The 24,512-nt window shown below is 40.1% G+C and overlaps 1 protein-coding gene across 7 annotated transcripts in view; it reads right to left on the minus strand.

Annotated features, from left to right (window-relative positions):
* The window catches only part of USP40 (ubiquitin specific peptidase 40), a 49,220-nt gene extending 25,077 nt beyond the window's left edge, over positions 1 to 24,143 (minus strand). For 2 of the 7 annotated variants that reach the window (XR_002091683.2, XM_006263233.4), the window contains exons 1-19: positions 24,045 to 24,143; positions 23,658 to 23,875; positions 21,310 to 21,377; positions 20,273 to 20,386; positions 19,117 to 19,281; positions 18,332 to 18,478; positions 15,765 to 15,908; positions 14,019 to 14,147; positions 13,380 to 13,481; positions 12,835 to 12,942; positions 9,855 to 10,179; positions 9,351 to 9,432; positions 8,020 to 8,191; positions 6,859 to 6,943; positions 5,519 to 5,589; positions 4,667 to 4,986; positions 1,939 to 2,065; positions 1,209 to 1,266; positions 468 to 521 (exon numbers count right to left, since the gene is read on the minus strand). Coding sequence is in view for 6 of the 7 variants with exons in the window: in XM_006263233.4 (XP_006263295.2) it covers positions 468 to 521; positions 1,209 to 1,266; positions 1,939 to 2,065; positions 4,667 to 4,986; positions 5,519 to 5,589; positions 6,859 to 6,943; positions 8,020 to 8,191; positions 9,351 to 9,432; positions 9,855 to 10,179; positions 12,835 to 12,942; positions 13,380 to 13,481; positions 14,019 to 14,147; positions 15,765 to 15,908; positions 18,332 to 18,478; positions 19,117 to 19,281; positions 20,273 to 20,386; positions 21,310 to 21,377; positions 23,658 to 23,856 (2,470 nt within the window). In the remaining variant the exon portion in view is untranslated. Of the gene's footprint in view, positions 1 to 467; positions 522 to 1,208; positions 1,267 to 1,938; positions 2,066 to 4,666; positions 4,987 to 5,518; positions 5,590 to 6,858; positions 6,944 to 8,019; positions 8,192 to 9,350; positions 9,433 to 9,854; positions 10,180 to 12,834; positions 12,943 to 13,374; positions 13,482 to 14,018; positions 14,148 to 15,764; positions 15,909 to 18,331; positions 18,479 to 19,116; positions 19,282 to 20,272; positions 20,387 to 21,309; positions 21,378 to 22,199; positions 23,876 to 24,044 lie in introns of those variants that run through there. The other 5 variants (XM_059727161.1, XM_019492074.2, XM_019492076.2 and 2 more) reach the window with 5 other exon arrangements.
* Positions 24,144 to 24,512: the final 369 nt, after the last annotated feature.

Genomic DNA, 24,512 nt, shown 5'->3' on the forward strand with positions numbered 1-24,512 from the left:
GCTGTACAAGTTTACAAGAAACATTCTAAAAGGGACAATGCACTTATGTTTTTAGTGAGATTAAAAAACTTCAGCTCATGTATGCATCTTTCTGAAAGCATTCTAATTGTTCCATGCAAAAAGCTATTCAGTAGCTTTTGTTACTTTCTGCAAAGATCCAGCATGTAGCTCTTGGCCAATAAACAACTGGAAGGACCATATGAAATATTACTGAATTCAGATGCAAACAATAAAAATCACAGTTGAATGTTTAGATTTAACTACTAGCCTGGCGGTGATAAACGAAGACATCAATATTGGAAAAAAATAATTCGTTTCAACTAAGTCTGGAAACACTATCCATGGATTCACAGAACACCCCAGACACGTAAAAACTCCTAAACAAGGAAAAGGAAAGCTAGGAATCTTTTATTTACGTTTTATTTAGACTTTGACAAAGTCCTACTTTCAGTTCTAGAAATACCTACCTGGAGACAGAAGCTTCCCATTTCTGTTAATAGGTTTGAGACACATATCATTCACTGTAATGGGAGAAAATGGGCAAAGGTGAACTACTAAACAGATTAAATCAGTGGAAGTTTAGTTTAGTTATATAGATTGAGAGAAGATGAAAAATTAACAAAAAAACTAACTGGCTAAACTAGTAAAAGGCCTCTCGCTATGCAGAACTCCTTGTCTCTTTGATGCAAGACTTTTGTGTGTTTTCTAGAGATCAAGAAAAATGTGGCTAGTCTCTTTTTCCTAGGATGGAACATTTTTCTCCCTGAGCAATAATAGCTTGATTACTATAGCCAGCTGTTTTCAACTTCAGGAAAAATTTCTATAAACATACCGGAAGAAGCTCCAACAGAAAAAATATGGAGGCAATTTATCAGTTTCAAGACTACTTCACAATTTGCAATATAATTTAAGTCTTTTAACAAGATGAAGAAAGGCCAAAATGGCTTCCAAGAAAAGTTAGTCTATGGATGTATGTAAGAGCTTCCTAGAACATTTTGTAACTGCAATCTGTTTGGTACAGGATGATATTTTTAGCTAGGTAGAGTTATTTTATTCTAAACTAGAAGCAGGTGAAAAACATTACATCCTATAGAGAAAAAAATTTAAACCTTAAGAGCACAGAATTCATCTCCTTTCCATAAAATATGAAACCTCCAGCAATATAGGAAATACTTTTATCTAAGAATAAAATAAATTAATCAATTTACCTAATTGCTCCTCTAACTGCAACTCCCGTATTGCTGTAATTTTGATGTCTGACATCACCTAAGAGAGAGATATTATTAGTGCCTGTAATATAACACACTGCGCAATATCAGAATAGGAAAGGCCTATATATACTTATACATATGGTTTTCAAATGATAATCTAAAGAAAAAACTTTTACTCTTCCCTTGAAAGGTGTACTCATTTGGATTGTTCTGTAATTATTCACAAAACTGAGAAAGCATCTCTAACAGATTACCAATTTACATAGAAACATTATGAGTTCTTTGAAACCACCAATCCAAAGCAAACCAAACAGAATAAAAATATGGATTTATCAACAGACTAAAGACTAAGTAAAAAAAGCACCAACCAAAAGAGTGGAAAATATAAAGGCCTCAGAGAAAAGTTCTTATACAAACTTTCTACAGTTGACTTCAGCAGGGATTAGTCTATTTTAGATTGTTTGGCATTATATTTTTTTGTACTGTACTGACACAGTATCTTATATAAGCCATTACAAATGACTGCAAACCTACTTCCTTTTCATATAAGGTAGCAAACTTTTTTAAGACTCGAGGTGAAATCTTGTACTCTTACAAGTCAATGACAGAATTTCTACCGACTTCCACAGAATCATAATGTCACTGGAAGTAATAAGTCAAGCTGTACTGAGACTGATCAGGCTAAGAGAACTGAGTTATATCTCTAAACAACAATACTTTTACTCACTGTTTCTATCGTTGCAGTAATTTTAACTAGTCTCTCTTCAGCCTCCAACCTGCAGAAATTTTTAACTTGTAGCCAGCTGATATCATGTGTAAAAGCAGTCAAATTGCCATCTACCACATTTACCAAGCTGCAAAGAAATATATGAGCACAGATTTAAACATTTCTGAAAATTTTCACATAATGTATAAATGACCTAAAGGACTTGCATACGCTGCAGCAACAACGCATCTCAGCTCAGCTGCTCCAATTCATCCCAACTCAGAAATATGTCAGTGAGGGCCCTCTGGAATCATCTCCAGCAGCCACTCTCTAGGACACTAGAGGCAGAGGTCTTGAGAGCAGTGACAGAGGGTACCCTCTGTCACATCTTCCCTGGCATGCTTCTGGGTTTGGAGCAGGCAATAGCCAGGCTGGTGTGGATAAGACCCCAAACCCATTTTCAAATGTGAATTAGGAAACTAGGAGGGTGCAAACAAGTGAAATGTTTACTACAGAGTAAAGTGACTCTATTTTGCAGGAAAAGTAAAGCAAAGACACAGCCTTACATCAATGCAAATCATCTACTTCATGGTAAAGTTAACTCTCAGAAAAGTGAGGAGTACACACGAGTGTCATTTATACTATGCATGTCTCACCTCCTATAGTTAATTTCTTCCCAAGGTAACGTCTTACTCAATGCATAGTCATCCTCGCCATGAAATGGCCAGGCCATATATAGTGCCATGTGCAGGCAACCACCTTGGGAAAGCTGGTTGTCTGTTCACTCCTTTCTCTAGAGTCTGTGGGCAGACAGGCCACCTTCAATGGCCTAACCTTCCACTTGAATTATTCAGGAAGGAAAGTCAAGTTTGGTGAGCTTACACCAGACTTGCCCTCGCTAGAAGGCCATCAATTAGTTTTCCTTGAATCAGAATTTCTTGATCAGAGACTGGCAGATGCTGCCATATCAGTAGCAATGCAACTTGAAACAATTTGTGAGGGGTGCTGCTAAGGGAAATGTGTTCATCTGCTGATTACATTTTTGTTTCTTGAAATGTTTGTTCTCTCTAGCTTTCCTGACATTAGAAGGACAGCCTTATGCTTTAAAGCACAGACGTGAGACACAAGACCACTAGGTCCAATTCCTGGACCTCCATCACAAACTTCCTGTGTTACCAGGGGTTCATCTCCCATTCCTTGGTTCAGTGCCCTGCCCATAACGATGACAGCATTAACTGCCTGTATCCTCTATGAAAACTGCAAAGTCTTTACGGTAGAAAAATTTATTACATCTACAGAGCATGCAGCAAAATGGGTCAGACTGTCATCAGACACAGTGTCTCATCATCAATTACAACATAGGCTTTATAATTAATTTAATTAATGACACAAAAAGACTTTATAATTAATCCAATTAGTATCTTAAATGGAGATATTATATGCATATACCAAGTGTTAGCTTGCGTTGTATGCAGTAGGATCCCTCATTTCATCACCTGCTTGAGGTTCAAGAAATATCCTCTTACAACTGAAATTTAAGTTTTGGTCCTTGGAAAGACTCCTGTCTCAGAAATTGTGTTTATACCAAATCACCAGGTGTTAATGTTTTCACTTCAACTAGGCACTAGTTATGACAGGCCTAGTCATTAGTTGTGACAAACTCATTTTTATTATAACCCATTTCCCCACCCCTGTAACTTAACATTTGTTCACCTGACATTTTCTTTACTTAATACCTGCCTCCAAGGCAAAATGTGATTATTTAAATGTTTAGGAAGACTCCTTTTAGGCATTTTAGTGAAGGGAATTGTAAAGAAACTTGCTTTTCCAATCGTAAAAATTATTCTAAATCATACTGAATAGCCTAAATTACTCTAATTTAGGAGTTGGTACAGCTCTACCTTTCAGTGGGGGACCCATTGCTGCACTTCATATTTTCATTCTTAAAAAAACCAAACAAACAAACAACACACCATAACTGGAAAGCCAAAATTAACATAATGGGTATTTTCCATTATGTCTACTATATGTGCCAATTATGCCTGTAGTTGTGCATTCAATATACGGGCTGAATATCTGAAAGCCCGAGCCCAATTGCATTTTTGCGTGCTTGCTGTTTACAATAAGCTGAAAGGCTCCACTGCTAAATAGTATAACTATAAGCTTCTCTTAAATCTCTACTTCCACCACATACTCATACCTTGGTCTCCCTTCTGTGAAGCTAACTGCAAATTAGTCTCCCAGACATGATACTCCATTAAATAAATCATGCACCCAGAAAATCCAGAATTTAATATTACTTCTGAACTGTAACCTCAGCCATGCTGCACACAAATGCCTAACTATTGCTTTTCCCTGCTTTTTAAACTTTGAACTTTAATATAGTCCTCTGTGTTTAATGTGGAACATAGCAAAGTGAGCAATGCTATAGCAGTCGAGACTTTTAGTACTTCCCTGTTTAAGTACTTAATTTCACAATCTTAAATACTACATTTACAGGATCGTAGTACAGTAGTGCTGGAAGAGACCTCAGGAAGTCATCTAGTTGAACCCCCTGATCTTCCCTGTCTAACCCATGTTAGACAAGTGTCTGTTTAACTGGCTTTTAAAACCTTCAAAGGATGAAGATTCCACACCCTCTTTTGGAAACTTATTCCTCATAATAGCAAATTTCTAGTAAAAGTAATAAGAATATCTAACCAAAGTAATTTTGTTTTTGTTAAACTAGAAATATAATTATGACAATTACCTTTGGTCATGGCTGTCTAAAACTAGGATTGAGCTTCCATCTGTCAAACCAGTTGTTTTGACTGTCTTCTTCATATTCTCTTCAGGAATGACCTTCCAGTTTTTAGCTTCATTGTCTGATCCTGAACTGTTCATTAAGATGATCCCTCTTGATGATGTTAAGGCTTTGCACAGAGTGCTCAGTTCTACGCTGCATGGAAAAATATGCTGCGATTCAGTGAAGTGCTGACCTTTTCCTCCTTTGTTATACCCCGCTAAACGAAGAACATTTAGAAGTACGGGCTCGTGGTCAAGGCCTGTCAGCACGTCGATGCCACCAACCTGTAGTAACAATGTGCAAGAATCACACATGAAAGGTGATCAGCAATATATCAAGTCATAACCAAGAGAAGCCTGCATAGTACTGACAACTTTTGTTTCTTAGTCATTCAAGACTTTTCTCTTCTCATTAGAACCAAGCCTTCAGTGACTGAATTTGCATGGAAACGTTTGCTAAGAAACCTTAAAGGTGGCAAAGAGTAGTGGGGTGTTAAAAAGATGGTGAGAGGCTGGGATTGCCATAACACTGAAATATGAAAAATACTGATGACAAAGGAAAATAAATTGGAAAGATAAGAGCCATTTTTATCTTTTTGTACAAAAATCCTAAGCAGACCTCTAGTGACAACACATTCTATGGCAAGCAAAGGGTACAGTCACATGTAGCGATAAGAGGAGCACCAGAAAGGCAGCAGGAATGGCACCCCAAAGCCAGCATTCCTCCAAAAACAATTTAAAACACCCAGAGTTATTTTTACAGACTAAAAATTAAATCCTAGGATTTACAAAATAGTTTCTTACCCTACTTTCTTACCTCCTTTCCATTCCACACAAAGATGTCTGCCCCATCAGCTAACCCAATGCCATCCAGAGTCAGCTCATCTCCTGAAAAAGAGATGATTTCATGGTGAAGTTCCCCCTCCCTGCCAGCCTCAAGAAAGGTAATCAAATGTCAGCTAGAAAGAGAAGACAAAAATGTAGCACACTATCATTATCTATCAAAATCAGAAGTTGCTAAGAAGAACACACACAGCGTTGAATTCAGGGCCCAGTCCTGTAAAGGAAACCTCTGTAGATCCATATGTCTATGAGAGTCAAGTTATCAGGAGTCCTGTTATTATAAGTTCAGGTGGCCCGATCTTTTTGCAGAACTGGAGATTCTGCAGAACTGACCCAGCATAAATACTCTTTCCCTCAGCATTGACTTTGGACTCTGGAATACACAGAACACTGGGCTAAAGGACCCATGGTCTCACTCAGTATGGCATTCCTTATGTTCTTATACATTTAAACTCTACTTAACAAATCTGCCTGTTTGGTCACTGTTTTCTGGATAAGGCTTAATACTAACAAGGATGCTGTATTTCCCAAGCTAATTCCTGAAGCATAAATGAGGCAAATGTTTAAATTTACCTGCAACTTATTTCCCTCTTCGTAACTCAGCCTAAATGGCAATTATGTTTTTAAATCTCAAAAGATTACAGAAAAATGTGCAAAACCACAACAGTTATGTCTGACTTCTGTTTCCTGATATTTCTGCTATGAAAAAGCATTGTGTATTTTCTGGCAGTAGCCTAATTTTATGAGGCAGGGCTCACAAACTAAAGAGAGGTAGGTATTAACTTACTCAGTAAATCAAGTTTAAAAAAAAGACAACCTTGTGTATTTAACATGACTATACATGGGTTAGGGCCAACAAAGCCAAACCTATATTTTTAACCAAGTTATTTATTGAATTATAAGAAGTCTCCTTTTCAAATTTTTTCTTCCACTAAAATTTATGTTGTGTAATCTATTTCTTTCATTGCTGCCCTGACTTCTCTGATCCAGAATCTTTTAAACTATGAAATACTACTGTAACGTAAATGTTTAAAAGACTATCATAGTTTAACCTCATTTATCTACAAATCTGATCTTTGCAATGAGACTTTGATTTTTACAGCAAAGATTCAAGATAAGGAGTTGCTGTAGAGATAATACAACGTCAACACACATTTTAATATTAAAGCTAGCTTTTAGACAAGTAGATCAGCTGGACATTGAAACAAATAGCATTCAATGCTATATTTTCCCAGTAAGATAATAAATGCACATTCCTCCAAATGCCTGTAACTTATAAATGATGAAGCCTTGTTTTGTGCAGACAGGTCTTACCATTAAGCGTCTGGTAAAGATGAAGTCCTGCTGGGAGAGACTTTGCAGTACTGAGAATCAGGTCTCCTTCCCAAAATTCCAACAGCTAGTGGGTATAATAAAAGTGGTTGTGAAAAGAAAGCAATAGCTGCCATTATTCAGAAAAATGTCAAGCTCACTGTAAAGGCTAAAAACCTGGCTGCAATGAAATCAGTGACAGGTTTGCAATCTATTTTGAGAAGGCTAGGATTTCAAGCTCAGTATTTGCAATCTCTCTAGGAAATAAACAGCATTGACTATATTTTGTTTTTTTACTTTGTTTTTCCTATTGGTTATTTGTATTGGTTGATTATCTAGGCCAGGGTGACCAACCCACAGCAGAGGGCAGGCAGCACAGTGGCAGATGGGTAGGGAGCAAAAAACAGAGATCAGACAGGGAGCAGAAGACAGGGTGAGCAAGGGACGAGAATCAGAGTGGCATGGTGCTAAACTCATGCCATACCTGCTAAAAAGGTTGGCCTCTACTGTTGATCACCTGTTTACCCCAGTCTAGAAAGAACACATGTATTGTTCTGTACCCTATAAGGAACAAGTCACTCCTGCCATCATGTTCTAATACAACACCATCTTTAAATTCCATGTTCTTATTTGTGGAACTAAAAACCTCACCTTTCTCTAGGACTCATAATGTTTCTTTGGTTTATTAGGGAATAAATATACATCTTTCAAATCTGACGGAGTCCTGTAAATTTTTTGTAACTTTTTTCAGTAGATTATCTTAACTTCTTGGTGTTTTCTTAAGTCTTTTTTCCAGCCTAAACGAACATACTGCTTCCAAGCATGTAGGCAATACATTAACAGTTATAAAGAGTCAAGAATAAAACTGTTTTACTAGACTTCAGTCCATACTTGTTTGTAGTGCCCAAGTCTTTAAGCCAGATATAAAGCTTAAATTTTCCACTACCTTGCTTTGTCAATTCCATGGCAATGCAGTGCAGGCTGTCTTTGAAAGAACAAAATTTCTATACACATAGATTCATACGATTTCTAACTTAAATGTGTCAAATTCTATAGAAAAATTACTCCTCTGTATGTAGGCATATGCACTTCTGCAAATCAGAAATTGGCTTTGTGACTCAAGTACAGACAAAACCTTTGGGTTGACTTTAAGACAACAAATACCTGAAATACAGATTGTCGCAGATCTCCTAGGGTTTTTCTTTTATCAATAGTCAGATCCAGCACACTTTCCTTCCGAGAAAGCGATGGGTGGAGAGCCCCATTGTAAAATTTATATCGAGAAGCCAAATGAAGATGCAAGTCAATGTTATTGTCTGCAGAGTCACATTCTGCCCTTTAAAAGCACAGCATAAATACACATCAATACCAAGATGCTAAAATGAAATGTTACATACTGGCAATTATTCCTTTAGGATCACTGCTGTGCATTCATATATATGGGTTTGGTACTTCAGGTATCAAGTTCACAGGTAAGTTCAGGGCCAGCATCACACCCACAGATGGACAAGCACAAAGACTCTCAGAGGAGCTAGTGATCCACATACCGTGTAGCACACAGTAAAGTGGCCCCTTACAAATATGCTAAAATACTCCTAGTCTGATTTTAAAGCTATTACATCAGCACCACTCTAACCATTCATTTATATTTAGTTGTTTTCAAGATGACCATGCTAATCAAAACTGAGAACTTTAACTGAACTGTACCAAGTAAGAGTGGGAGCTGTTTGGAAAATCAAAGACAGCTAAGCCAAATAAAATGCATCAGCACTCTCATTTAGTACCAACAGCTAGCTTTTACCTGCAGATTCCCAGGTAGCAAAAGCACATTTTATAAAAAAAAGTGAAATTCCCCTGTGCAGGGGGACTTCGCATGTGCTTATTTGCCTGCCATCTAACAGGACCTCACCAACAGGCCAAGTGTTATAGTTTACTCACCATCAAGCCAAAAAAAAATGTTTCTTGCTGAAATGTCCAAAGAACTAAGACAGATCTCAGCTATTTGGACAGCGGTCCTACATTCACACAGGGTGAATTTGCATGGCCCCTCATTTCCTGGAGCATGCTTAAGGCCTGAATGTTCGCTGGGCCCATACTATGAGTTTAAGCAGAACAAGTGATGCATCAGATCTCCATGGGCCCGCTACAAAAAGGCAATTTTTCACCAAATGTGAATACCAAAAGGTGGAATTTATTGCATATGAGTTTCTGACAGAGTACTATTCACCTGCTATTTTATGTGGGGTGGCTCCTTTTTTCTGCCATTGAGATGTCTTCATATAGCTACAAAAAATTCAACCTATACTCTCCCTAAAGCCGCAACAACTTACACAGAAGTCCAGCACATCCAATACTTGGATTCACCAGTGACCTGTTGTGTGATGTTAGGCAAGTAGCTTCATTTTCATGACTCAAACTAAAAACACTTTCCTTCCACCACAAAGCACAGTAAGAACTACTGATGAGTTCTATTCCATCTGACTTCATCCACATACCTCCTCTTCCGCAGTTCAGCGTTAGCAGCATTCATTTCATTCAAGAGGTGTTCAGGAATTCCGTATCTTGGATTTGCATGAGCTGTGATCAAAATAAGCTTGTAAATGAGCTAGGACAAGGTGCTCAAGGCCAGGCATACCAACATAGCAACCTTTTAAAGCCCTGAATGAAAAAGCTGGGTCCTCTTATAACTGAAGGTTAAATCACAAGTAGAAGCAACAAGCAGGTTTTATTTCTACTCACATTCGTATGACATTTATTGCATTTGTTTTTATACCATATTTTTTCTTAAAGTACTAAGGTAACTTTTGGTGTGTGTGTCAGATGCTGAAAAACATCTGTACCAACTCATTAAGTTGTCTACTAATCCTTTCTCCATTAAATATTGGGTGGACATCCATGCTTTCCAAACATAAGAGAAATATGAGACTCCAATCTTGTTTTCTTAAGGAAAGAACAGGAAACAGAAGACCCAAAGTGTCAAAGTTAATATATTTTTGTACCTTCAGATGGTCTTTTCAATCGGGATTTTCGATAAAACAGCATGTAGGCACTCTCTTTACCCTGAAATTGTTTCTCAATATCTTTCTCCTTAATTGGCTGGACTTTTGAATCATTCAAATCAAACCAGTGAGAACCAGAAGCGTCATCCTTTAACCTTGTGGACAGTTTTTCTGAAGTCCACTGGACATTGTTGTTCTGGGAAGGGCTCTGCAAATCTTGTCCTTGAGAATCTGACCCAAACTGGAGCTTGTGGTAGTTCTCTTTTAAACTAATCTTATTTCCATCAGGACTGAATAGAAATACCTGAGAATGACTCTGCAAATACTGAAAAGAAAGAAGATAGATGAAGGAAGAATTATAATAATGAAACATGCTAACAGCATTAAATGTGCCAGGGAAAGCTAACCATATTGTATGGCTTGCTCTCCCTCAATTCACAAGCAAAGCCTCTATCTGCTCCAATTTTAAGTATTGAAAATACCTCTCCTTTTGCCTGTTCAATCATCCTTTTGTTATTCTCCCTCCACAACTGCCTGTCCTTAGTACAAGACTCCCATTTTCGTATGACTAAAGTGACTAGCAGATTGCAAGCAAAACCACAGATCAAAAAGACAGCATTAACAATAAAATGCAACCCAAGTCAGGAATTTTAAACCTTATCAGCCTAAAATTACGTCTAGTGACTTTTGGCTGTCTCACCTTCTCTCTGAGAAGAAACCTAGGGAATCTCCCTCACCTAAGCAAAAAAAGAATAGGCTCTGCTCTATTATATCATTAGTGGTTCTCAACCAGGGTCCTGTACGAGCCCCTTTAGGGGTGCTTTGAGGCAGGTGTTGTAGCTATGGCATGCACTCTTGCTGCATTAGGGCTCTGATTAGCCGAAAGCAAGCAGGAACTGGCTGGTGCTGTATCCCTTACCAGTTTGGCCACTCCCTATACTTGTCCCAGACAGAGAGGTACAAAGGACAGTTATACCTGCATGGCTCTTTCTGAGAAGAGCATAGAGCAGGGAATTGGACCAAGAGCAGCTACACTGCACAAAACCACTTCTGCCTGTTTCAGGCTGATCAGCAAGCCAAAAGATAGAAGTACTATGCACATATGCTACAGCCCTTTCTGGGATGGCTGTGCAGCAGGCACGTGGGGTACCTGTACCTGGAAGCAGCAGAACTTGGTTGAGAAGAACTGAGGTAAGTTGAAGCAGTACTAACAGCAGTTTTCAACCAGGGATACTGCCACATTCAAAAAGAACAGTGAAGGGGGGCCCTGATCCTGAAAAAGTAAAGAACCACTGTATAAGATATGCTGTGGTTTTTAATGAACTTCATTCCTGGTCTCTCTTTCTACTTCTGCCACAGCACACTCAGATTTAAAAATCCTCAGAAATATGTACACTAAAAATTACTAAAAAACTTCAGGCACATTACAGGGTGGAGAAAAATAAATTAAGACTGGGAACTAACAGCCCAAGATTTTCTACTCCCTGAAATCACACCAGAAGCTGTGTGGGAAGCAGAACCAGCGAATACCTCTAAATGGGAGGAGCGCTGCATACTTAAGGTCACAGGACTAAACTGTTGCCTAAACATGAGATAGGGATAAAGGAGGGAAATATTTGTTCATTACTTCTTTTATACATTTCATATCACATATTAAGAATAAACCCTTGATGCAGGACTTCTGTTGAACTAACATATTTATTCCACAATTTAAGAGAAACTCCTGTTCTCTTGTCCTTACCAGACAAAGAGATTGACATGAGAGAGAGGTACGTGGCACTGTCATGACAAACAACCTTTACAGGACTAGCATATTAAAAAAGACGGAAGAGGTGTTTGGGGGGTGGGATAGTGGGGTACAAGGACAGGTAGGGGCAGGAGTGGGGACAAAAGATTAACAAGAACAATACAGATTTTAAAGAGATTATTTGCCATGACTGAAAGTCACCACTTTCTATCAGTCAACTATATTCATCTGAAATGATGAATTTAAAATTAAGTCACTGGCCCATAGGATTAGTGAACTTTTGGCACTGGTTTGTGCTCTTCTTTCAAAAGTATCCAGAGGCCCCAATTAGCTCATTTAGTGCTGATACAATATTTGAAGACAATCACTGTTCTAGAGAGTTTTACACACTAAAACACATTATACAACAAATCCAAATTTCAGGTAAGCTTCATTTTGGATCTCTAATAAAAGCACATTCTTGAAGAGGTTGTCCGTACGTGTGTTCATACGGTCATGTTGAAACAAACACAAAGAAACAAAAAACACTGATCAGAGCATGCTTTTGGGTAGATCTGTTTATAAATAGGTTTACTGATAAACATGATGCTTCCATTATGTTGAAAACACTTGGACGCTCAAATAATTAAAGAAAACAACACTACATTCACTATTTTTGTTCATATCTTATTGCTTATAGCACTTAACTGCTTACTTTCAAATTTAGAAAACCACCACATTTCTAATCAGTCCTTCAAATTTTTTTTAAATTATTGAAGAGGTGAATATCATTTTGCTGTTGTTTAGAAGAATAATTAAAACATTAAAATGAGTTCTCCCAAATACAGAATCCATACAAAGCAGAATGGGTTTTCTTCGCATTGTAGAAAACAATTCAATACTTAAACTGTCACAGCATACTACTATAATTTAAATGAAAATTTTCTGAACGTATTTCTGACTTACAAAAAATGGAAATTGGAACAAAAATCCCTTTCAACTATAAATACTGAATTACTAGATTGGCCTCAAGCATACTGTATTTGTAATCAACATTAAAAGCTATATATCTACTGGCATACACATACTCATGTCAATATTCACATATTAACCTGAATCACAGATGCAGTTTAAAGGAGAGTCAGTGTTTCTGGTATCAGTCTAACATTTGACCTTACATGAACATAACTTAGCATTTTTCTGTTTCTGGTTTGCAATAGGCTTTAATTAGAGTTTTGCCATACAATTCATTACCTTTCGTAATGGTCCAAATGGTTTCCGGTATTTCTTGTTCCAGGATATCCCTTTTTTCTCTAAAAATTTCTGCCCTAACTGATCCACAGGAATTTGTTTAGATTCTTCCTAAAGAAACAGAAGTAAAAAGACTAAGATAGTGAAGGCAAGCACAAAAAGAAATGTCAAGACCACAAAGAAACATACAAACAGAAATTCCATAAACAGGCAACAAAAGGGTGATTTAAATGAAAAAAACCCAAACTTTTGCAATACCATGTTTTGAGTTTAGTTAAGCTAATTAAATATGTAAACAAATATCCAGATGTCCCCTGGATGCCTATTTTTTTATATTAAAGCCACCTTAACATACACTTTCGTTTATGTTCCTTGATGAATTTCCAAGAAAGCTCTGTAATGTTATTGTAGGCCTGATGGTTTAGGAAATATGGGAGAAGCAGGATTTGTTTCTCATTCTTTTAACAAATCTATCCCCTGTGTACATCAAACCCTTCTTCTAAGACTATTGCTAAAATGGGAAACAAAGATCAGTTTACATACCATACCTGTGATAAGATCTCTTTCAGGTCTGTCAGTGGATTCTCATTTTCTTTGCCACTTTCATTATCTTTCACAAGCTTATCCTTAGTTAGTTTGTTTCCGTCCTCCTAAAAAGAGACCAGTGATAAGCTCCTTACTACACAGGATGGATACAAAGATTGTAAGTTAAATTATTTCCAACAAGACTAGTATCTTACAGGTAAGATTTCTAGCATAGGTTCTTTCCTTTTACAGGTTTATGTACACTTATTATGCTAAGCTGTGTAATTTTTTGTAGAAAAAAAGATTACAAAAATGTTGGCAATGACAAGACTGTAGACCTCACATCTGGCCATGCACACTAAAATGTTATACAGTTTCAAGGCTGCAGTCATGAGTTATATATCAAGATGAGGTATTAAAAAAATATTATTAAAGAAATCATACAGACTGATATTAAATTATGGTATGATATTAAACCATCCATACAGACTGGCCTCTTCATATCAGGTAAATACATCATAAATGCCAATAAAGGGACATTATTTTTAATGATAAAGAAGTGTACATCAGCCTCCAGCAGTAAAACAATTACTGAATTGCATGAAATTCAGAAGTGCAATGCAGCAAAAATAAACCAGACAAAGTGTCTTTTAAAAACTTACTTGCAATTGCCAGTTTCCTAATTCATCAACATCCTTGATAAAAACATGATAATGTCCTCCATAGCAGCCACCTTTGTGTATAATAACAGAAAAGAGGTCGAACATGTACTCCAAATCATCCAACTCGGTCTTAAAAAAACAAAACAATAAATGGAAATTAATATAACCAACACAACGGCAAAACTGGAAGAATTTTATACCATGAACAATGTTTTGTATATTTTAGTAGGAGAATAAATATCAATTAAATGTTGTACTCCAGTATTAGGCATACATAAATATGAACAAAACCAAAAATGCATTTAGCAATGTGGTAAATACCATAACAGTTTGAAGATTCAAAAATAACAAGTAAGGTAGTTGATTACGGCATTGAAATCCTTATGCTTGGAAACAAAAAGAAGTGCTTCCACACATTAGTCCTAAAAATGCATGACATTTTCTAGAAACTTACAAGTAAATAGCCCAGGAGCTGTAACACGTTTAGAGTAGCTCCTTTTGAAATTTTAAGGCTACTTTTTCTGACTCCTTCAAAATTACAAAAAGGTCTCTTAATACCTAAAAATTTTATCTGGATTTAAACAAAACTCTATAAAGTAGGCCGTCTTGTAAAATAATAAGAAATTAAATAAAAGCCTACTCAAGTTTATCAAAAAAGTGTTCTCTCAAATGCAAACATCGGAGGTTATGTAATGTTTTAAGATAAAAAAAACCAGGCTTGATTCAAAGAAGTATGTTTGTGTATGAGGAATATATATTTTTTAAAAACACACATTAAGGACCATATGTGATTATTAAAGACATTATGTAAAGATCCAAGGAGTTTCTTAGAAACCATATTCTAATGACTATTCAAATGTGTTGATTTTAAACATGCATGAATGTAAAATTGGTAGGCATCAGCATAATACTGAATTTCTGTATTATGCTGGTAGATAATACCAACAGAAGAACTAACAATGTGAACATTTTACTTTTTTACATAATCTGATCCTTGTTAGAAATAATATATGTTTTACTAGCCAGCTGCCTGCCAAGAATGACGGATTTCAAAGGAGTGTTTACATGGCCAGCTCCGAAGGGTGAGTGGAGGGCCAACTGGGGTGGCCATGTAGACACTCCCTCCACTGCCGCCACCTCCTCCTCCAGCCTCCAGTGCAGGAGCTCCCTTCCCCTGCCTCCATCCTCCTCAAAGCAGCGGGGCTTCCCCCCACCTCCATGCCTCCCCTCCCTCCTTCCCTGCTGGCTGTTGGTGTTGTAATAAAAGTTGTGGGGTGCATGTGTCTGCCAGGCATGGGGGAGGCATCTGGGCTGGAGGGGTAGGGGGGGAAAACTGTCATGACCTCCCCCGTTCACCTCCCCCCATCCTGCGCCCGCCCAAGCCCACCCAGCCAATCACCGCCCTCTAGGCGTTGCTGGCACAGTTGACAAAGAACACTATGGACAGAGACACACACACAGATTAAGCCCTTTACATATACAGAATGCAATTGACTGATTTTACCATTTTCCAACTAAAAACTCTTCTAAGTAAGAGAGGGTTACAACCCATTTTCAATCACAATTTAAAAAAAGAACTCTTATAGAGGACAACTAGATTGTGGACAGCAGAGAAACCCCAGTTTCTTAAGCATCCAGGCTTATAACTTGCTCCAAAGTAAGAAAAAAAAGAATAGGGTCTATTTTGGAGGAGATTATACAGTCAGAGAAGAGCAAACAACATTTAGAACATGAAAGTGTGCAAACCTGCTCACAAAAAGGCCTGAGGTTTATCCGGAAAGGGAATGTATAGCAGCTCGTTTCCTTGTATCGTTCACACTTCTCGAAATCAAAGTTAAACCTCAGGAGGGAGATAGTGAGAAATGGAGGCAACTTGCGTAGTTTGGCAGACTAACAAAATCAATAAAGAGAATTTTATCAGGAATTTACTAGAGAAACAGCATCTCTATTATTTTATGAGTAACAGGCTGAGACTGTAAAGATAAGACCCCCTGCCCCAATCATACTTAGAAACCAATTACCCATCACATGAACTGGAAAGGGACTTCTCCACTTGGGAGTTCATCACCGTACTTACATATATATTCAGCTTCTCTTATTCACTCTCTCTGGCCCCAAGAATCACATATTCCTTCCTGCATAGTGGCTCAACTTAGAAGGAATAATGGAGAAAGTCTTGCTTCTACCACAGTGATTAGGGTGCACCCGAGTCAGTGATTCTCAACCAGGGTACTTTGGCACCCTGGTGTGCCTTGAAACCTTTTCAAGGCTGCCAGAGGAAACCACACAATGTTAGCACCAGTAGGTATGCCAACATGATTCACAAAATAAACCCAGACATTTCAAATAGGAATCTGTAGGGTTACAAACATTCTGACATGATGTGGGCTTTGAGTTCTTTTCATTAAAAAAATTACTCTATTTTTCATTAGTAAAAAAAAAAAAAAGTGAAAAAACAAAAAACTGGAATTTTCCAAGGGGTGCTCTGAGTCTAAATAGGTTGTGGTGGGGCATGTAGGTCTAAATCTCCTCTGACTGGCAAAAACTTGAACAGCATTTAAAGGATCATTAAGAAGACCATTTAAAGGGCAAGTGCCTTACCCATGGGTGCTTGTACATGTGAAGAAAATTGGCCATTTTTGCGGTTTAATTACGTCATGCTGTACACGTGTGGGGTTTTGTTTTTATGATTTAAATGAGTTTGTTACATTGCAAACTAAACCACAGACACATATAGTTGTTTCCAACATAGCTATTTGTAACACTGCAGCCTTTTGACAGCTCGTTGACCCACCCCCCAAGCCGCAGGAAAGGCAGGCTGAAGGCAAAAACAGCGAGGGGCCCAATTCTTTTTATCTTTCCATCTCACAGAGCCTGCCTGGGTCACCCAAGGCCAAGGTGCGAGCTGTTGGTGGGACAAGTGGTCCCTGGTCCTTTCTTCTGTGGCAGTGGCACCCCCTGGGGTCATCCAGGTGGGCAGCTAGTGGGCAGGTGCTACCCCAGCTTGCGTTTAGGGAACAGTTGGATCAGGCTGGGTGCTGCCTCTAAGCTGGGGCAGCACCCACCCACTAGCTGCCCATACGGGCAGCCCCAGGAAGCACCGCTGCCACAGAGGAAAGAACCGGGACACCCTTGCAGCTCAGGGCCTGCGAGCAACTTGCCCCCCAGCTGCGAGAAAGGTGGGCAGGCTCCACAGGAGGGGAGGATCAGGCCCCTCGCTGCTTTCCCATCCCCGTCCCACCACCCTGCTTCCCAAGCGGAGCCTGCCTGCATGAGCTGATGCTGGGCTATGCAGCCACTGAGCTGCAGGGGGGCCTGATCCTTACCTCTGTGGTTACAGTGACCCCCAGGTGGGGTGCTAGCTGCACAGGTACTGCCCTAGCCAGCAGGCAGCACCTGCTAGATCCAAGTTTTCCCTGAGCCAGCCCAGGGAGCAGCACCCAGCTGGCTTCCAGCGCACAGACTCAGTTAAGAGTTGGATTTGGCAGGTGCTGCCTGACAGAAGGAAGGACTGCCTCCCCTTCAGTTCAGGGGCCACTCAGCCCGCTGGCAGTTCACACCCCACCTGGCGTGGGAGACGTGGGCAGGCTCCATTGGCCGGGGGGGGGGGTGTTGGGTTGGGTTGGGTTGGGAGAGGATCAGGCCCCTCACCATAACAGTGACGGAACCCCCTATATTGAAACAGTGGGTTTTTAATAGTCGCAATTAAAAACCTGCTATTTCAATTTAGGGGACTAAACCCCCATCACGTGTACAAGTGCCTTATTAAGCTATTACATAAAATATCAATACTATTACCAGCCACATGTGAAAAAGAAAACAGAGAGAGTCAGTTTATGCCATGTAAATGAAGGGATGAATCTGGACATCTAAATTTGGACAGGGGTTTCAGGCTTTGAATCCCAGTCTCATAAAAGGTACCTACCTCAGTGTTGCAATTAGATACCAAAATTTGACACAGCACTATGATTTCAGACATATCTTTCTCCTTAGTGTCTCACATTAGCTGAGTTTTAGGTGTGCCAAGAACTATGACTCCTGTCTCACTGCCTAATTCTGACCATGTGAAGTACAGGGAAATTATGTGTCCATTTTCCGTTTGTAAATTTCACTTTTGGATCTAGTGCTCAACAACACCATGCTTAGAGGGCTTTCATGAATCTTGTCCCAAGTGTCAACAGTGATCCCTTGATCACTCGGTTTCTCCAAATGATATTTTACAGTATCAATTGCAACCCATATTCTGTTGTTCTATTCTAATCCCTTCCTCAATAGCTATCAAACTGAACACTATGAACTATGTAACAAATTACCTTTGATGCTTCAACCAGTTTATTGCACGCTCCACATCGATATAAATTATCATTTTCAAAATATTCCTCTTCTACATACATGTTACACAGGGCCTCCTCCAAGCCAGATACATCCTTTACAGCCACTGTTAGGTCTAAGAAATCTTCCTACATAATAGCAGAAAGTTAAGTAAATAAGTTCTGGAAATAAGCACAAATTTAATATCACAGAATACTACAGCACCTTTATATAAAAGGTATAATAGATACAAAGGTAAATCATGAACCTGGATTAAGGAAACTGTAATACTTATAATATAATAATAAAGGAGTAGGATTAAGTATAATCTTATGAAATAGGAATTGACTCTTAAAAGGAAATCCTGGTTATTAAAAAAAGCACACAATCAGAATAGTTAGAATAAATAAAATATAAAATATTTAATAAGGTGCGAGTAAACAGAGATAATTTTACCACTGCAACATAATTACTTATTTCTCTGCTAAACTTATCTACTGTAGGTGATACTGTAGCAATATGGCAGTTTCTATTCGACTCTCAGTGGGTTCTCCCTCTCTCCCCCCCGCCATGACCCATATCCACACTGCAGGCCAGTTAGAAAATGCCAGCTAGGATGCAATGTGAATAGATGTCATGATTTTTCCTCAATTTTCATACTTTTTAAATGTTGCAGAGTCCTAGAAAACCTAAGATCTTCAATAAACTAACCTGCTAAAAAAGTCACCAAATATAGTAAGCTACTAAAAATAAACAACACTATTCTGGAACATGCGTAGGAATTTACCTGTCTCTCGCTAATGTTCTTGCATTCTTTACAAACAATCTGGTTAACAACAGTTCCATGGTACAGGCGATTAATAAGGTCATGGCCAGAAGTACCCACAAGAGAAGTTTCCAAAGCACTGAACAGAATCCGATTTAACTCCTGCACATCATGTTGTCTCACTTCCTGCAAAAAGAGAGGACAAATTTGACAAAACAAAAAAAATAGTGCATTCTAATTTTCCTATTATTATACATGTCACATTCAACTCTAGAACTGAAAACACCCACAACATACAGAGGTATTTGATTTGATTTGGGGTATGTGTCAGGTAGCCAGTAATGCTGATAAAAGAACGATGGAAGAAAAAAAAATGGTGCTTTAGAGCCTTTTCTAAGACTAGACGAAACTGCACTGGACTGGATTTATGGCTAAGAAAACTGTTAAAGAAGGAAAGCAAGTAGCTTACAACCCTTTAAGCGAGATATTCTGTTCAGTGTAACAGTACACACATACTGAGTTTATAAGGCTGACAGGGAGATAAAGAACATGTTAACAACTGAGCTAAGTAAACTCTACTTGTCAGAACCCTCTCTCCAGATATATAGTGGTAGGACCTTTTTATTTCTGTAACAGCTGCCATGCTTATTGCTGTTCCATGCATAAAAAAATGTGGGCATGTCTACATGAGATGCTTAACATGCAGAAGACTAATTCTACTGTGCATTTGTGCGGCAGGCAAAACCCATGCTAATGCGCAGTAGAATAAGACTATTGAGCATTAACATCACCACATTGCTAATGCACAGTAGCGGTGATTACAGCGCACTTACCTGTCATTACAGGTACTAAACTTAATGTGCCATAATTACGGTGCATTAATGAACGTGTAGATGCACCCTGCATTTATTGTTATAAACAATCAAAGGTTAAATAAAACTGGCTCTAGTTTTGTGTCTTCTTCAAATTTCTCCCCCTTAAAACCTACCATAATGCCTTCATCCAAATCTTCTGGGATAACATATCTAACCACTCAAAGAAAGAACAAGATGAAAGCTTTATAAAGGAAGCACACAGGTAGTCAGTCATGTTAACCTGAACTCATGGAGAAAGAATAGACTCAGTCCACTCCTAGCAAAAAATCTTGTACAAGGTACTGCACACTAGTGTTCTGTACCTCATTGCTGTTCCATCCAAAGCTGTCAGTGAGGTCTGTTGTAGATGCAGCTTGCTGATCTAAGAGCAAAAGCTGAGCAAACAACCGTTGCAACTGTAATGGAATTATCCGAACCTAAATGCAAAATAGGGAGAACGGGGAGAGGGAGAGGAGGAATTAGAAGAGAAAAAAAAAAAAAAAAAAAAATCACACAATATAAAATTAATTAGGATTTAGCACACAAATCATAATTCTATAAAACACAAACAAATCTCTTGTAGCTTACAATGGTTAATCTTATTCAGTCAAGCATCTCTGAAAAACATTGGTAAAAACTCATCTACACAGAAGAGAAAAATGATAAGCTTAAATCTAATCTATGTTATAAGCAGTAGCTTTCCATTAGAATTTTTAAGTTTCATTTTTTCCAGTACTGAAACAACCATAAAAATTAAAACAAAGAATTATTATTAGTAACCTTTGTTACAGAAAAGGCTTTTTATGCCCGCACTCTAGAAAACACTATTATTTTTGTTCCAATTTACAAAAAGAGTTCAGTTGATAAGCAGGCTACTTATAGCATTCCTAGGGGAAAACAAATAATAGCAAAATCTCTTTTCCAAAGCTAGTAAGCATTTTCAAAATACAAATCAGACTTAAATCCTGTGACTTCTTATGCGTGGGGAGAGAACTTAATTTTTAAAGAAGCACATTGCAATCAATGGAATATTCTAGTCACTGTCCAGAAGTCATATGTCAAAGCCTCAAATAGACAGTAATACAGGAAATCTGGAAGAGTACAGTAAAACAGTTTGGGCCTGTTTTTACCTGTACTCACGTCAAAAGAAGTTTTGCCAACTGATTCACAAAGATTGGAATCAAATCCCCAAATTTATTTTAAAAGGTATTGTTGCAAGGGTTTAGATCAGAGCATAAAACAGGATATTGGCTAATGAAACTCTTGACTTTTTACAGAAGACATATTTTCCACTAGCAGCTGAAGTGTTATTTCCCCTTAGATCAAACTCCAGCAAACAATAATTAAAAGATCTGAACACCTTTGCATCTGGTTTATTGTTATCTTCCAGAGAACCAAGTTCTTCAGGGCCTAGAGAAAACAGTGCCTCTGTAATTGAAAAGGAAAATGACATAAAAAGTTTTACATATATTTGTCTATTTGTATGAAATGCTAACATGCTGTTCTGCTCAGCAAACAAGACACCAGAAAATTAAGTACATTAAGAAGTTTATTCCTGAATGACATTTATATGTATTTTGTACCAGTAGTTCTCAGCCTTTTTAGACCCAAGGGCCCCATTTGGTAAGTGCCAGCTTTTAGATCTACTCATTTTTTGATTACAGAAAAATAAGAGTACCGTATTTAGCCAAATACCAGATGATCTTGAATGTAAGACAACCCCCATAATTAGATTCTATACACTGAACCTTTTTAAATTGATTATAATTTTCTATGTATGGAATCTAATAATTTCAGAATCATTTTAAATTGGTCCCCCCCCCCACTACTGCAGGCAGTGGGGGGGGGAGGGAGGTGATGAGGGGAGCAATAAGGGGGCAGGCAGTGGAGAGAGAGAGAGTGGGGGGTAGGAAATAGTGGGGCACATAGTAGGGCAGGCAGTGGAGGGAATAGTGGGGGACAGGCAGTAGGTGGAAGGGGGGCAGGCAGTGTGAAGTCGGGGTGGCACGCAGTGAGAGGCAGGCAGCTTGCTCCCTGTCACCTGTTCCCCACATTGTGCCTACCACCCAGCAACCTCAGACTGCCCCAATCCTCCTTCCCCTGCTCTCCCACTGCTAGATTACATGCTGCATCTACAGCTTCAGATCTCTACCCCCTCTTCTTCTGGTCTCCTCCCCACCCCCCTCGAAGTCTCTTCCCTAACCTGCCTGCCACCTGCTCCTCCACCCTTCCCCCCCCCCCCCGGCTTACCTTTGCTCTGAGCCAGCAGGCTTGGTCCCTCTTGCAGCCCAGGGAACAGAGCATGGCTCCAGGCTTGTGTGGAGTTGGTACTGCTGCTACAGCACTGGGTTGGAGCATGTGCGCTGTGCTCCATCCTCCAGGCTGCAGCAAGGACGGAGCCTGCTGGCACGAAGCAAAGGTAAGAAGAAGTGCAGCAGAAAGGCAGAAGTGGTGTAGGGGGGAGACTGGGGCCTGTGGAGAGAAAAGGGGTGGGGTGTCCATGGGACAGAAGACAGCTGCAGCTCCTGCCCTGGTTGCAACCCTGAGCTGGGGCCAGACCCACGAGAGTTGCCTGTCCTTCTCCACCGCCTTATACTTAAATGTAAGATAAGAGACTACCCCTCTCCACATCGTGTGTCCATCCTCCCCGCCCAAGTTAAATGGGGAGAAAAGCTCATCTTCTAACTGAGTAGCTATGGTAATTCTTTTGTTGCAAAGAACTCAGAAAGACTAACAGTTCAGAGTGCTTTTAATGGTACGGATTCCTATCTGAAATTTCTGGGTGGAAACAAATTCCCATGTTTGCACAACTAACAGTGCTAATATTGTGGAATCCTTGAAAAGGCCTCAAGACGCCCCAGGGTGCTGCATCACCCTGGCTGAAAATCACTGCTTTTATACCCTTTTTACTTTCACTCCTATACTCCATGCTACATACTAAAAGCATACAGGTATTTAAAAATCTTGAAGAACTTCTACATGAACTCCAGTAGTGATGTGAAAAGTGAATGAGAGAAAACAGACAAGGAAAATATATTATTTAATTATTTAAGTAAGGGCCCTGCTACACCTTGAAATTAAAGCTAGATAGAAACCAGTTATACAGTTGTTATATATTTTCAAGCAAAAGAAATTGGTAACGGTCGTCAGCACTGAATTTCCAGAGTTGCCAGTAAGAACCATCAACTTACCTTTAAGGAGTGACCGTACCTTGCTGACCTTGTGGCAGATGACACAACAAGGAGCAAGGGTCTTAAGTTGCAGCAAGGGAAGCGTAGGTTGGATATTAAGAAAAACTCTCATGAGGAAGGTGGTGAAGGCTATAACAGGACTATAACAGGCTACCCAGAGCAGTGGTGGACTCGCCATCCTTGGAGGTTTTTAAGACCCAGCTAGTCAAAGCCTTGCCTGGGATGATCTTGTTGGGGATGGTCTTGCTTTGAGCAGGGGGTTGGACTTGATGACCTCCTGAGGTCCCCCCCAACCCTCAATTTTCTATGATTCTATTTGGAGGGAAGTCAGTCATTCACTCACTCGCATCAATTTATTTATTGAATGGTGTCGGTCAGTATTTTGTATTCTTTTTAATTTTATGGCATGGGATGGCCCTGTTCAGAGCAGCGGGGTGCCCTAGATGCAACCTCCCAAGGTCCCTTCCAACCCTAGTTTTCCACAACTCTGTACCAAAGAGGAGCCCAACCCCGGTACCTCTAAACTCTGGCGTGAAAAGCAGAGTTTGCAGCAGGGAGTTGAGGTAGCAGGTCCCACCCTGGTTCTTAATCCCGCTTAAATGGGTGACCTCCCTCGGGGCCGGCGGCTCCGCGTCCCGGGGCTTGGCCTTCTTCCCGGAGCCACAAGGGAGGCCAGGCGCAAGGGACGGCTCCTCCTCGAACAGGTCCCCGAACATCGCGACACCGCCTCCGTCCCTGGGAGTCAGGTCAAGAGAAACGGGCGCCCGTGAGAAACGGGCTCCAGCCGACGGGGCCGCCGCGCGCAGCTTGTCCCCGCCGGGAGAACAGGCCCGCGCCTGCCCCCGCCTCCCAGGCCGCGCGGGACAGCCGTGGGGAGAGGCAGTCCTCGCTTCCCTCCACTCACCCCTCACGGCCGAGACCCGACGCCAACCTCGTCCCGGCTCCGGCCCCCCACAGCCGCCGCCGCCATGTTTGTTGTGACGGGACGCGGCCGCGGGGCGCGCTGGGAGCGGTAGTCCTCGACCTCCGGGCTCGCAGCCGCCGCCTGCGCGCTCAGACTACCGCTCCCACAATGCCGCTGGCCCAGGCGGGCGGGAGACGTCACTACATGTCCCGTTTCTTCCTTTCGGCGGGCACGCGCTGGGAGAGAAGCCTGCTGGGAGGGCGCCGCCGCAGGGCTTTCTGGGAGTTGTAGGCTGCTGGCAGGCCCTAGCGCCCCACTTTCCCCGTTGTGGGAGTTGTGGTTGGCTGGGCAGCCCCCTGAGCGTGCTCACTGAACCACTAGGCAGCGCGTTCGGAGAGGCTTAACCCCGCCCCCGGGGGACCAAAAAGTTGAATGGCCCTGGGAGCTGCGCTGGTGCCTGAGTCTTGT

This window comes from Alligator mississippiensis, chromosome 4 (assembly GCF_030867095.1).
Source record: "Alligator mississippiensis isolate rAllMis1 chromosome 4, rAllMis1, whole genome shotgun sequence".
NCBI lineage: Eukaryota > Metazoa > Chordata > Crocodylia > Alligatoridae > Alligator > Alligator mississippiensis.